This window comes from Callithrix jacchus, chromosome 10 (assembly GCF_049354715.1).
Source record: "Callithrix jacchus isolate 240 chromosome 10, calJac240_pri, whole genome shotgun sequence".
NCBI classification, from domain to species: Eukaryota; Metazoa; Chordata; class Mammalia; order Primates; family Cebidae; genus Callithrix; species Callithrix jacchus.
Window position 1 is genome coordinate 70,664,100 of NC_133511.1, and position 14,479 is coordinate 70,678,578.

Consider the following 14,479-nt stretch of genomic DNA (forward strand, 5'->3'; position numbering starts at 1 on the left):
AATAAAACATAGGTTTTAGTGATGCCTCAGAATGTAAAGTGTAACAAGGGGGCAGAGTGGGCAGCGTGGGCCTCTGAGGCTTATGTGTGCCTAGCTCCTCCCACAGCCAGCTCTGCAGTGGTCTGCTCTGGTGGATTTGGGTTCCAAATGGAAGGCTGCCTGTTCTCTTCTGCTTATTGTTGGCCCAGTTACTGTGGCAACCGCCAGATCAGCCTTAGCGCTGTGCAGAGTCCAGGTCTACCTCTCAGCCCTACCTAGGGTTGGTCCTAGTGGAGCTACACAGGGTTGTGGCAGCACTGCCTCAAAATATGACAGCAGATTCTAATTCTTATGGGTTTCCATGGGAATTCATTATATGGGCAGCTATTGTTGGATTTTTTGCTGTTCCCTTTTTTTTTTGTGGAGAAGTTTGAGATCGGTTAGGAGTCGTCTTTATGTGAGAAGAGAGAAAAAGCTTGCCGGTGTGTTTTCTGAACTAATTGACAAAAAATGTAAACTACTTTAAAACCTTACCCTCGTTAAAAAAGAGCATGAAGACTGTGAAGTAGAGTCATCTTTAACGGAGGCCAGCTTTGAGGAGCAGGCAGTAGAGGCATGAAGTTTGGAGGCAACAAGTGAAAAGCTGAGCAGGTCCAATGATGAACTTGAGGATGAGATACTTGGTCTCAAAAAAGAGTTAAAAGAACAGAAATCAAAACATTCTGAACAAAAGCAACTGATGGCAGATATTTCAAAAATGATACAGTCTCTAGAAGATGAGTCAAAATCTCTCAAATCACAAGTAGCTGAAGCCAAAATCATCTTCAAGATATCTCAAATGAATGAAGAACAACTGAAGATAGCAATAAAAGATGCCTTGCATGAAAATTCTCAACTTCAGGAAAGTCAGAAAGAGCTTTTGCAAGATGTTGAAGTATGGAAAGAACAAGTGAGTGAACTTAATAAACAGAAAATAACATCAGAAGACTCTGGAGCACATGCAGAGCAAGTTCTAAATGATAAAGACAATCACATCAAGACTCTGACGGAATGCTTGCTGAAGATGAAAGACTGGGCTGCTGTGCTTGGAGAAGACATAATGGAAGAGGAGAACTTGAAATTAGCAATGAACACCGAATCAGAAGATGGTGCTAACTTAGATCATTCTCCAAAAGGAGCTTTGAAGAAACTGATTCATGCTGCTAAGTTAAACGCTTCTTTAAAAATCTTGGAAGGAGAAAGAAACCAAATTGATTTTCAGTTATCTGAGGTTGAAAAAACAAAGGAAGAGCTTACACAGTGTATTAAAAATCTTCAGACTCAACAAGCATCTTTGCAGTCAGAAAATACACATTTAGAAAGTGAGAATCAGAAGCTTCAACAGAAACTTAAAATAATGACTCAGTTCTATAAAGAAAATGAAATGAGACTCTATAAGAAATTAACACTACAGGAAAACAGCTGGTTAGAGAAAGAAGAGAAACTTTCTAAAGTAGACAAAAAAATCGTCCATGCCACCGAGGAACTGGAGACCTATAGAAAGCGAGCCAAAGATCTCGAAGAAGAACTCAAGAGAACTATTCATTACTATCAACGGTGGACTACTGTCTATGAGAAAAAAGCACATCGTAATCGGTTGGCAGCTCAGACTGCTGAAGGAAACCTCAATGATTTAAGGAAAGAAAATGCTCACAGCAGACAAAAATTAACTGAAATAGAGTTTAAATTTAAACTCTTAGCAAAATATCCTGATGCATTTGATGTTCCAAATAGGGCATTTGGCAGAGAACATTCCCCGTATGGTCCCTCACCAATGGGTGGACCTTCATTTGAAACGAGAGCTTTTCTCTGTCCTCCAACTTTGTTGGAGGGTCCACTCAGACTCTCACCTTTGCTTCCCATGGGGAAAGGAAGAGGCTCAAGAGGCCCAGAGAATCCTCTGCATCGTCAGAGTACCAATGAAAGAGGAGAATCAACCTGTGGTAGGTTACCAGATCTTCACAGGGCTCCTTCTGACACTGGGTTCCTGTCACCTCAGTGGGAACAGGATCGTAGGATGATGTTTCCTCCACCAGGACACCAGGTCTACTGTGGTTGTAGACAAATGAGAAAGTAACTTTATGCTTAATTAAATAAATTGTAGTTTATTTTTAACATAAAAAACATTTATGAGCTTCCTTTCTTCCTCTTCCATCGTTCCCTGCCTCACCTTCGTAGATGATAGAGCTAGACCACCCTTCCATAGCTGAACACCCTCCTTACTTCCTCCTTGCAAAACTTGCACACAGACACACCTAGAATTCTCAAGACCACCAGAGTGGCTTTCTGGTACCACTCTTGCTAGACCAAAGAAAAGATGTGGAGGGAATTTTGCATCTCAATTCTTCATGTCTTAGATAGTGCTAAATGATCCATATGTTTTCTTATAGTTGGATGTGCATGGATTTACACAAACACATGCACACATAGAACACCCTCTCCAACCACTTTTTGTGTACTTTTCACAACTGCCCAGCAGATGACAGCAAAGTGTCCTGAGGAACCACGTTTTCTATAATTCAGCTGTAGAGCTAGAAGCTAAATTGCCCCTCTAGGTATAGAACAGGGAATAGGAGGAAACGCTTTCTGTCCAGTTTCATCTGAGGCCCAAAGACAGGAGATGGCACAAAGACAAGAGTTGCACCCAGGGCAGAGCAGCAGGAGGAGTCAGCCCCCGGAGCAGGTAATTATTCAGGTAGAATTTAGATTCCTGCCCCCCAGCCCCCATAGGAGTATTCTGTGACCAAGAGTGTTTAGAATTGCTTTCAAATGAATAATAAAAAGCAGATGGCAGTTTCTTATTGTGGGAAACTTTGCTACAGACCATGCTTCTCATTGCCTGCACCAGAAGAGACCACTCCCACCACCCCTCTTCTTATTTTGCCATGGAGATGGCAGTCACTCCTAATTTACACAATAAAACCCCATTCACCCAAGTAGAAATTAAGAAAACAGAGCAAAAAACGGTTTTCTCAACCAGATTATAGAACTTTAAAGATTGAGTAAGAGCATAAGAGATTGGGTAAGACTGAAGAAAGAGGATTTCATTAGAAACAGAATGTCATTTGGAAACTACTGGAGAATTTCATTAGAAGGAAATTGTTGATGTTTTGTGTGATTTCTTCCCTCCTGTCACTATAGGAGAAGGAAGGAGGAACTTTCCCCTCATCTCCAGCTCAGAGAGAGAGGCTGGGATGGGACCACATGGGGATCATGACACAGATTTTCTGCAGTTTAGGGAAAATGAGAAATTTGAGTTCAACATACCAGTAGAAACCAAAAATCCCTAAGACCAGGGCTTTCTACTCCATGGCCAGTGTTTTAAATTTATTGTTATGTAACAAATCACCCAAACTCAGAGGTTTTAAACAGCACACCTGTTATCTCACAGGTCGGGACTCTGGGCAGGACTTAACTGGGTTCTTTGCTTCAGGATCTCACCAAGTTTCAATTAAGGTATTGGCAGGGGTGAGGTCTCAACTGAGGTTTCACTAGAGAAGCATCCACTTTCAAGCTTACAATATTGTTGCCAGAATTCAGTTCCTTGTAGTTGTAGGATAAACAACTATGTTTCTTGCCAGGTGTTGGCTGGAGGGTAATGTCTAGAAACTGCTCTTGATTCCTAAGGGCTACCGACACTGTCTTACCACATCAAGACTGCAACATGACAGATTGCTTTCTCAAGGCCAGCAATGGTGAGAAAGAGACACCAATAAGACAGAGTTTACGGTCTTCTGTTACGTGATCAACTAATCACATACCCCAAATCACATACATCCTGTCACCCTTACAGGATTCCAGTTATTCTAAGTAAGTCAAAGATCCTGCCCATATTCACAGGGAAATAACCACAAAAGGGCATGAAGACCAAGAAGCAGGAATCACGTAGCCACCCTAGAGAGGCTCTTATGGTGATACAGTTAAGCAAGAGATGTAGATTGTATTGGGGTGGTCTGCACTTCCACATGCAGGCTGTGTGAAAGAGAATCTACCTGGGTGGTTAGAGCTTGCTCTGAAAAGAAACCAGGAGGGAGCAAGGAGACCTTGAAGAGAATGAGGCTGGAGATTTTCTGATGGACATCCAGGGACAGGACACAGGATGCATAGTCAGCTGCCAGCCAAGTCCATGAGGATACTGAGGGGAACCTCAACCCAGGAATCCCAGTGATGGAACCACAGATGCCTTCAACAACCACCTGCCAGCATGGCACTGACATCGAGTTGGGAAAGTACCAATTGATAAAGACTTTTTCTGCCCCTCTCTCCTCATTTCTGCCCCTGACTCTGTGAGGACCAGAAATCCCTCTTAGCAATCCTCAGGGGGGACAGTTGGAGAAGAACTAGCACTGGTCCCCACTTCACATGTCAGGTGCCCTGTCTAAAGCAGGCCAAACTGAGGGAAAGAAGAAATTTTAACATGAATGACAGTTGTATTTTGATTTTTGCATAAAACTAGATTTTAACTACTAAAGTGACTGAAGAACTCTTCATTATTGGACAGCAAGACTCCATCTCAAAAAAAGAAAAGAAAGAAAGAGAGAGAGAGGGAGAGAAGGAAAGCAAGAAAGAAAGAAAAAGAAAGAAAAGTTGTGGGAAAAGCATAAGGTTGTTTTGTTTTTTTAATTCAGAGTCCCTCTTATTCAAGTACAAGTCACAAACAAATTTGAAAATGCAAATACAAGAAAAAGTGCTCAATTATTCTGGTGTTCTCTGTAGTGTGGACACTTATGCTCTAGGAATTGAGCTATGAAATTCCTTAACACCATGTGGTACATCTTAAAGAATTGGGATTTTTTTAAAGTGCTCTATCTTAGAAAATATATTCTATCACCAAATACTGTAATTAAAGAATCATAACTGTAAAATAATTGTGATATTGTTTACTTACATTAACTAACCCACTTTTTAACTTAATGCATTTTAAAATGAAATGTCACTATTATAACTTCTTGTTTGTGCAGTATTATTACAATAAAAGGTAACCACAAATAAATGTAATTTAAATTTAAAAATTATTACATTTAAATTTTAGAAATAGATATATTTTAAATCTAAATTCAAATTTTAAAATATATAAATAAGTATGCAATAAATCAATTTGCGTATTTAATGGTGTGATTATAATAAATCTTACTGCACACTTAATGACAAAAATTAATGTGGTCATATATTTGTGACTGCCCAAGGTGTTCACTTTACCCACTGCCTAGACATAGCTAATTCTTTAAGACAGGGGAATTGCAATAGAGAAAGAGTAATTTACACAGGGCCAGCTGTGTGGGAGACTAGAGTTTTATTGTTACTCAAATCAGTCTCCCCAGCATTCAGGGAGCAGAGTTTACTTGGATAAACTCTGTAGGATAACTTGGTGAGTGAGGGGAAGCTGGTGAGCCAGGAGTGCTAGTTGATAAGGGATGAAATCATAGGGAGTTGAATTTAAGCTGTGTTTTGTTTTGTTGAGATGGAGTTTTGCTTCTGTTGCCCAGGATGGAGTGCAGTGGCACAATCTGGGCTCACTGCAACCTCCACCTCCCAGGTTCAAGCGATTCTCCTGCCTCAGCCTCCCAAGTAGCTGGGATTACAGGTGCGCCATCAAGCCTAGCTAATTTTTGTATTTTTAGTAGAGGCACGATTTCACTATGTTGGCCAGGCTGGTCTCAAATTTATGACCTCAGGTGATCTACCCCCCTTAGCCTCCCAAAGTGCTGGGATTACAGGCATGAGGCACTGCACCTGCCCTGAAGCTGATTTTTGGGCTGAGTCAGTTCTTAGGTGGGGGCCACAAAATCAGATCAGCCAGTTTATTGATATGAGTGGTGCCAGTTAATCCGTCAAGTGTAGGGTCTGCAAGATATCTCAAGCACTGGTCTTTGGAGCAGTTTAGGGAGGGTCAGAATCTTGTAGCCTTTAGCTGTGTCACTCCTAAACCATAATTTCCAATCTTGTGTCTAATGTTAGTCCTACAAAGGCAATGTAGTCCCCAGGTAAGAAGGAGGTCTGCTTTGGGAAAGGGCTGTTACCATTTTTTTTAAAACTATAAACTATAAACTAAATTTCTCCCAAAGTTTGTTCAGCCTACTTTCAAGAATGAACAAGGACAGCTTGGAGGTTAGAAGCAAAATGGAGTTGGTTAAGTTAGATCTCCTTCACTGTCTCAGTCATAATTTTGCAAAGGCAGTTTTATACTTGGTTCGGTGATGAAAAGATTTTTTCTGAACACCATTTAAAGATGATGGCATTTTATAGCAATAAGATAAATTTGTAAAATTTTAAGCAACATTAATAATCTAAATACCCTGACTTAATCATTACACATTCTATACATGTAACAAAATATTATATCTACCTCATAAATATGTACAAATATCATGTATCAATTAAAAAGAATTTCAACTCTCATGTGTACTGGGTCAGAAGGTTTATAAAATCTGAATCCCATTTTTTGACAAGATTTTACGCTTGTGTCAAAGAACAAATTAAAGACCACTAGAGCTTATAAATAAACTATAAATAGAAAAGCTGAGTTTACAGGTTTATATATGGGCCCAGTAAAGAAAGAAGCCTGTGGAAAAATTCATTAAGTATTCCCCAATGGGGGAAAGTCAGGGTTTTTTTCAGACTGAATAGAAAGAGATTCATAATAGTTATGCAAATTGAAGACTGAAAACTGAAGTCTTCAGTCTTTGAGCTGAGAAAGTGAGTTGTTTAGAACAAGTCCTGTTGTTTATAATCACTTACCAGTTTGGGGGGATTGAATCAGCTGAAGTGAGAAAAAACATTCAGTTTTGATTTGTTTCCTAAAAATATTTTCCTTTTATACTAAAAAAATTAGTTGCTAACCAAAATGACAGAAAAAAAGCTGATCAATAAATTTTGTTTTCTAAATGCCACTAAAATCTTAGATGATATAAGAGTGTTTATACATGTAAATGTGAAAAATAAAATGTTTCCAAATGTGTTTTAGTAATAGCAACAAAAAGATGGTAAAATAGTTTCATTCTCTTTCAGTGCTACCATTTGATTTAAGAAAATAGGAAGAAATTTGTTCAAGTCCTAAAGGTACCATTTCATAGTTTTAAAAATATTTTCAGACAAATCTCTGAGTCACTTCATAACTGGGTTATTTGAAATATGCAAGGAATCCTGTTCATGAAGATAAGTGCACACACCCCAGTGGAAATGATCCTGCAAATGCGATGTCGATAGTTGATATGATTAGGCTTTGTTTCCCTACCCAAATCTCATCTTGAATTGCAATCCCCGGGTGTTTATGGAGAGACCTGGTGGGAGGTGATTAGATTATAGGGACAGTTTTCCCTATGCTGTTCTTGTGATCATAAGTGAGTTCTCATAAGAGCTGATGGTTTTATAAGTGGTAGTTTTTCCTGTGCTCTCACCACTGTCTCCTGCCACCATGTGAAGAAGGCCCTTGCTTCCCCTTTGCTTCCCACCATGATTGTAAGCTTCCTGAGGCCTCCCAAGCCATGTGGAACTGTGAATCCCTTAAACCTCTTTCCTTTATAAATTACACAGGCTCAGGTATTTCTTTACAGCAGTGTGAAAACAGACTAATAGTAAACATAATTTGTCTTTTTATTATCTGATCTCCCCATTTTTCTTATAAAAGAATGATTACTTTATTCAGAAATGGGACTCTGCACAGTTAAGAGATGCTATTTCCCAGCCTTCCTTGCCTATGGAAATGGCAGTGTGACATAGTTCTCGCCAATGAGACCTAAGAAGAATTTTGCTGGAAATTTGTGGGAATAGGCTAATTTCTTATTTAGGCACAGCCCTTCCTCCTCCTCCTACTGCTGTCCTCCTGCTACCCTCCTTCTTTTCCTTCTTGTTCTTCTTATTCTTTCAACAGAAAAGGCAAATAGAAAGCTGACAATGGATTATCCAACTTGCTGCCATACAGCTCCTATGGAGATGAAAGCTCTCACATTATAGAGAGCTGATCACAAAACCCTGAGACTCTGAAAATACTGATGATACTGGAAAGGCCATTGTAAAATTATAGCTGAGAACATTATTACAGTGAAAGAGATCTAACTTAACCAACTTCACCTTGCTTCTAACCTCCAAGCCATCCTTGTTCATTCCTGGGAGTAAGCCAAACTAACTTTGGGAGGAACTTTTAAAGTTTGAAACAAAGACAATAGCCCTTTTCCAAAACAAAGCCTCTTCCTGTTTGGGGACTACAGTGCCTTTGTAGGACCAATCAAGTAGTTACACGATTAGAAATTATGGTTCAGGAGTCATGTAGTTGGAGGCTATGAGATTCTGACCCTCCCCAATTACTCCTGGGAATAACATCACTACTTCAAAACCTAAGATCAGTGCTCCAGACATTTTGCAGAACCCGCTGGTACCACCCACATTAATAAACTGTCTCATCTGGTCTTGTGGGCTTCACTCAGAAACTGACTGAGTGCAAGAGGACAGCTTTGATTCCCTGTGATTTTTATCTTTGACCCAAGCAATCAGCACTCCCAACTCACTGACCCCTTACCCACCAAATTATCCTTTAAAAACCCAATCCTTGAGTCTTTGGGGAGACTGATTTGAGTAATAAAAACACTGGTCTCCCATAGAGTCAGATGCGCATGAATTAAACTCTCCCTATGGCAATTCCCCTGTCCTGATAAATCAGCTGTGTCTAGGCAGTAGGCGAGGAGAGCCCATTAAGCGGTTACAATATTGTACATCTTATTAATCAGCTCTAGACAGTTGCCATAGACTTCCTGGAAAAGCCTGCTTTTCTAACTGGTGAAGCTTTCGTATTAAAGAATGCAATCTCAAATTGATAGACTAATATAGGCATTTCTAGAAAGAATATATTTTGTACAAATGAGCAAATAAATTTCAAGCTATTCTAATATTAAAAGTGAGGTTAAAATTGTTTTCACTAATAATTTCCTCAGACACCTCTCCCGACCAATTAGAATGCACCACTGTTTAATACTATAGCTAGAATTACCTTAAAAATCCCCAGGTTTTATTGATTTCTAATATTTAATGGATGAAAAAATTAAGATACTGAAAGCCAGAGTTACAATTCAGAGTTTGTAAGTCCAAGACCAATGTTGTTTCCTATATGCTGTGTTGCCTATGAGGATTCATATCCAGCAAAACCAAGCTTCATAAGTGAAGGAGAAATAAAATCCTTTATGAACAAGCAATTACTCAGAGATTTCATCACAACCAGGCCTGCTTTACAAGAGCTCCTGAAAGAAACACTTTATAGCAGTGTGAAAACAGACTAATAGTCAACATAATTTGTCTTTTTATTATCTGATCTCCCCATTTTTCTTATAAAAGAATGATTATTCAGAAGTGGGACTCTGCACAGTTAAGAGATGCTATTCTGCCCATGTACCCCAAAACCTAAAATGCAATTAATAAAAAGAAAAAAAAACAAATATACTGTTTTGTTTCTGTATTTGAGATTCACTACATATGATTTCAAGTTAGCTCCAAGCTGTGTTTTACTTGAATTTCCCTTACCCAATTTGACTTTACCTTTAAGATTAATATAGAACCTGTCACATATTTCAGTAAGGATAGTCTAGCTCTCTATGGACATAGAAGACACATAGCAAATTATGTTCAACCAAATAAATTAATGCTTAGAGATTTTGGTTGCAGCATATGTTTGCAAATGCCTAGCAAAAACGAAAATCTTACCGGTAATCCAGAACCTATTTTAAAGTTGGTATACCAAGTTTCAGGGGTCATACTTCCACTGGACTCATTTAGAACTGAAGAACAGATGCCATTAAACTTAAAAGTAGAAAAAGAGAGGTGTATCATCTTAGAGAGAATACGTTTTAGTATTTGTCAACTGGCTCAATTTCTCAGTATCCTCATTCTGAATTTTCTTTTATCTGTATGGTAGAGTGCTCATCCTAGCCAGAGAGATATTACATAGACTATTCTCAGAGAAAGAAAGACACTTATCTGCTCAAAGTATAACCCCGTTGCAACTTCCCCCCAAAACCTTTTAGGATCTATAAATTCTCCAGTCTTCCCCCAGAGCCAGAAACACCACCTATGTTTGTGTATATATATACTTATGGACTATGGCTTCTGTCAGTTAAATTTCAACCCCTGAACTTTTCTTGGCTCCTCAGTTGGGCTTCTATATTGTCACCTTTTCTCATCTTTTGCTTCTCTTCCCCATCTAAAAGCTCTGAGCTTCCATGATGTTTTATTTTGAGTATAAGAAAAACTGCAGCTAAGCACCTCCTAAAAAATGCCCCTTCTCTCTTTTTTTAGGGAATAAATGGAAGTTATTTTTACATACTGTATGACCTCCTCATGTGAAGCCAGCACCCATTGAAAGGGCTGACAAAGGAATTCAGAAGAACAGCTCTGCTCTTTCAGTCTCACCCTCCTTGGCATTGTCAGGGAATGGATGGATTCTTATGAGATGTTAGAAACCACTGATAGATGCCCCTGCCTCAGTCACAGTTATTTATTGCAACAAATAGAGAATCATAGACAGAAGGCGGCCAGAGGGAGGTTACCAAATATTCTCATGAGACTGTGGTTTCAATATGCGACACATGGGATGGCACAAAAACAAATTATTTGGAATCAAGGCCACGCCAAAGTTATTTTTTCTCAATACCCTAGAGTCCTTTATTATTCACACTTTCATACCTGAGAACAGTTGTGTGCCTACTGTTCATCACAAACATGAGATGAGCTGACATTTAGAAGTGATTGTTCCTAATACTTGGTTTGGGTCATTTTTGAGGTGAACCATTTTGAAATGTGATTCTCTACTTGTGTGTGTGTCTGTGTCTGTGTGTGTGTGTGTGTGTGTGTGTGTGTGTGTGTGAAGCTGAATATTGGAAACCATTTCTTTCATTATCATTCTTACGAATACTCATTATTACATTGTATCGTAACATTGCAATGTTTCAGATTTCTTGAAAGGCATAGTGCCATATATGTTAGTATGAGTTAGTGTAATCTCATTACACTTTTTATTTCTCCTCTTTTATTCCTGGAGAGGTGTTGGTTGTAACTTTCCCTCTTATTTTCAAGGGTTATTATGTCTTTCCTGTGGTTCTAGCTTCTCTCTTTGTTTTCAATGTTTTATCCTTGACTTCCTATTTCTTTTCCAAGTGCCTAAGACAATCCCTGGTATACAGAAGGCATTAAACCTATACTTGATCAGCCTCCCAAGTAGCTGGGATTGCAAGCACATGCCACCACACCTGGCTATTTTTTATATTTTTAGTAGAGATGGAGTTTCAGCATGGTATTGAACTCTTGACCTTGTGATCTGCCTGCCTCAGCCTCCCAAAGTGCTGAAATTACAGGCATGAGCCATTGTGCCCAGACCAACAAAATAAAAAAAATAATTGAGTAAAAAAGATAACAACAAACAAATGAAATATTGACCTTCTAAAGGATGTTTTATTTTTATCAACTATAATAATTATATAAATATCCCATTTTCAGTCCTATTACAGGTGAGTGCATAATCAATTAATATTATTACTTAATTATTTTTAGATCATCCATTGAACCCAGATTTGGCAAGTACGAGACCCTCAAGCTGGCTTTCTTGTTGTTTCAAATGTTTTCCTCATTCTTTACGTACTTCTTTGCTTTTTGACATAATAAAATGTTTCATGCTGATCTGGTAAATTCCCTAGGCTAACCTTGAAATCAACCATTTCTTCAAGGAGCTCTAGTTTATTTCTTCTTGCTAATATGCTTGTGTCTTTGTAGATTCTGAATATTAGTCCTTTGTCAGATGTATAGCTTGTGAAGATATTCTCCCATTCTGTGGGTTGTCTGTTTACTCTGCTGATTGTTCCTTTGGCCATGCAAATGCTCTTTAATTCAATTAGGTCCCAGATACTTATCTTTCTTTTTATTGCATTTGCTTTTTGATTATTGGTTATAAAATCCTTGCCTAAGCCAATATCTAGAAGAGTTTTTTTTTTTACTCTTCTAGAATTTTTATAGTTTCAGGTCTTAGATTTAAGTCCCTGTTCCATCTTAAGTTGATTTTTGTATAAGGTGAGAAATGAGGATTCAGTTTCATTCTCCTACATGTGGCTTGCCAATTCCAACACCATTTGTTTAAAAGGGTGTCCTTCCCAACTTTATGCATTCATTTGCTTTGTTGAAGATCAGTTGGCTGTAGGTATTTGGGTTTATTTCTGGGTTCTCTACTCTGTTATTGGTCTATGTGCCTATTTTTATTACAGTACCATGCCATTTTGGTGACTATGGCCTTATAGTATAGTTTGAAATCAGGTACTGTGATGCCTCCAGATTTGTTCTTTTTTCTTAGCCTTGCTTTGGTTATGTGGGCTCTTTTTTGCTTCCATATAAATTTTAGGATTTTTTTTCTAGTTCTGTGAAGAATGATGATGGTATTTTGATGGCAATTGCATTGAATTTGTAGATTAATTTTCGCATTATGGTTATTTTAACAATATTTATTCTACCTATCCCTGAGCATGGGATGTGTTTCCATTCATTTGTGTTGTCTATGATTTCTTTCAGCAGCATTCTGTGTAGAGATTTTTCACCTCCTTAGTTAGGTATACTCCTAAGTATTACATATTTTTTGCAGCTATTGTAACAGGAGTTGAGTTTTTTATTCTATTCTCAGCTTGGTTGCAGTTGGTATATCACAGAGCTACTGACTGATGTACATTAATTTTTTATCCTGAATTTTTTTATCTATCAATTATATTCAATTTATTTGTTTATCAATTATAGGAGCTTTTTAGACTTTTAGGAGTCATTAATGTTTTCTAGGTATACAATCATATCATCAGCAAAGAGCAACAGTTTGACTCCCTCTTTACTAATTTGGATGCCTTTTATTTCTTTCTTTTGTGTGATTGCTCTATGACTTTCAGTACTATGTTGAATAGAAGTGGTGAGAGTGGGCATCCTTGTCTTGTTCCAGTTTGCAGAGGGAATGCTTTCAACTTTTCCCCATTCAGTATTATGCTGGCGGTGGGTTTGTCGTAGATGGCTTTTATTTCATTAAGGTATCTCCTATGTATGCTGATTTTGCTGAAGACTTTAATCATAAAAGGATGCTGGATTTTGTCAAATGCTTTTACTGTGTCTATTGAGATGATCATTCGATTTTTGTTTTTAGTTCTGTTAGGTGGTGTATCACATTTGCTGACTTGTATATGTTAAACCATTCCTGGATCCTTGTTTTGAAGCCCACTTGATCATGGTGGTTTATCATTTTGCTATGTTGTTGGATTCAGTTAGCTAGTGTTTCATTAAGGACTTTTGAATCTCTGTTCCTCAGGGATATTGGTCCATAATTTTCTTTTTCTTGTTATGTTCTTTCCTGGTTTTAGTATTAGAGTGAAATCAACCTCATAAATTGTTGGAGGGAGGATTCCCTCTTTCTCTATCTTGTGGAATAGTGGCAATAGAATTGGTACCAATTCTTCTTTGAATGCCTGTTAGACTTCAGCTGTGAATCCATATAGTCCTGGACTTTTTTTGTTAGCAATTTTTTATTAGTATTTCAATCTCATTGTTTGATATAGGTTTGTTCAGGGTATCTACTTCTTCCTGATTTGAGCTAGGAGGATTATATCTTTCCAGGAACTTATCCGTCTCCCCCAGGTTTCTTAGTAAAGGTGTTCATAGTAGCCTTGAATGAGCTTTTGTATTTCTGCAATACCTTCATACTTGTACTTGGGTTATAGCATTCCAGGCCAGGCAGCCGTCTTGCTATATGTGAACACCCTCCTCCCCTCACAGTTTCTGACCCCCCTCTTTGGGCAACCACCTCCCACATGTATGTTTCCTCCCCACCCTTCTCAGGTTCTGGGTCTCCTCAGTAATGAGTACTTTGTTGATTAGTATTAAATTGAGACTCCTTTTTGACAGGAAAACACCCTCACCTGTGCTCCCATGTGACCATCTGCATGCTGTCTTGTTTGTATATTCCATGCTGGGAAACAACTTGGATGGACACCCACCTCACACAGGTTCCCACACCCTTCTCTATTCTGTTGGTGGTACCCAATCCCCAAGCCCATATGCACCACTGTAGATATCTACATTACTGCACTTCAACCACTGGTTTTGTGACTAAATAATTCAGGATGGAAATAAAAAGTACATGGGGGTAGACCGAACAGAAAAATATGAAAAAGAATAGGAAGGTGAAGAGTCAGCTCTGTTCACATTAATTAAAACATGTTTAATATTTCTGCCAATTTATGAGTTGATTTGATTTGAAGAATTACCTTATAAAGCATGATAATTAATGATATTTGCTAGATGTGTGTTTTTAATTTTCTGAAATTTAATCTGTAAAATTATATTTTTTCTGTGTTGTCTCCTTGAGCCAAGCATAAACTTTTATATATTTTCATTGATCAAATTTATGAGATTTTAAAATTTAGGCTTCTGAGTTTAAATCATACAGTAAAAGTAGTTTGCA

At 38.2% G+C, this 14,479-nt stretch overlaps 1 protein-coding gene across 1 annotated transcript; it reads left to right on the forward strand.

Moving 5' to 3' along the window:
- Nucleotides 1–202: 202 nt before the first annotated feature.
- LOC118145669 (melanoma inhibitory activity protein 2-like) lies at nucleotides 203–2,095 on the forward strand. Its single transcript, XM_035264383.3, has one exon. It carries the CDS (start codon nucleotides 719–721, stop codon nucleotides 2,093–2,095), a length of 1,377 nt encoding a protein of 458 aa, XP_035120274.2. The 5' UTR covers nucleotides 203–718.
- The last annotated feature ends 12,384 nt before the right edge of the window (nucleotides 2,096–14,479 follow it).

Bases quoted from the DNA above. Each gene is read 5' to 3' on its own strand.
- LOC118145669 (XM_035264383.3), top strand. From the start codon at position 719: ATGGCAGATATTTCAAAAATGATACAGTCTCTAGAAGATGAGTCAAAA.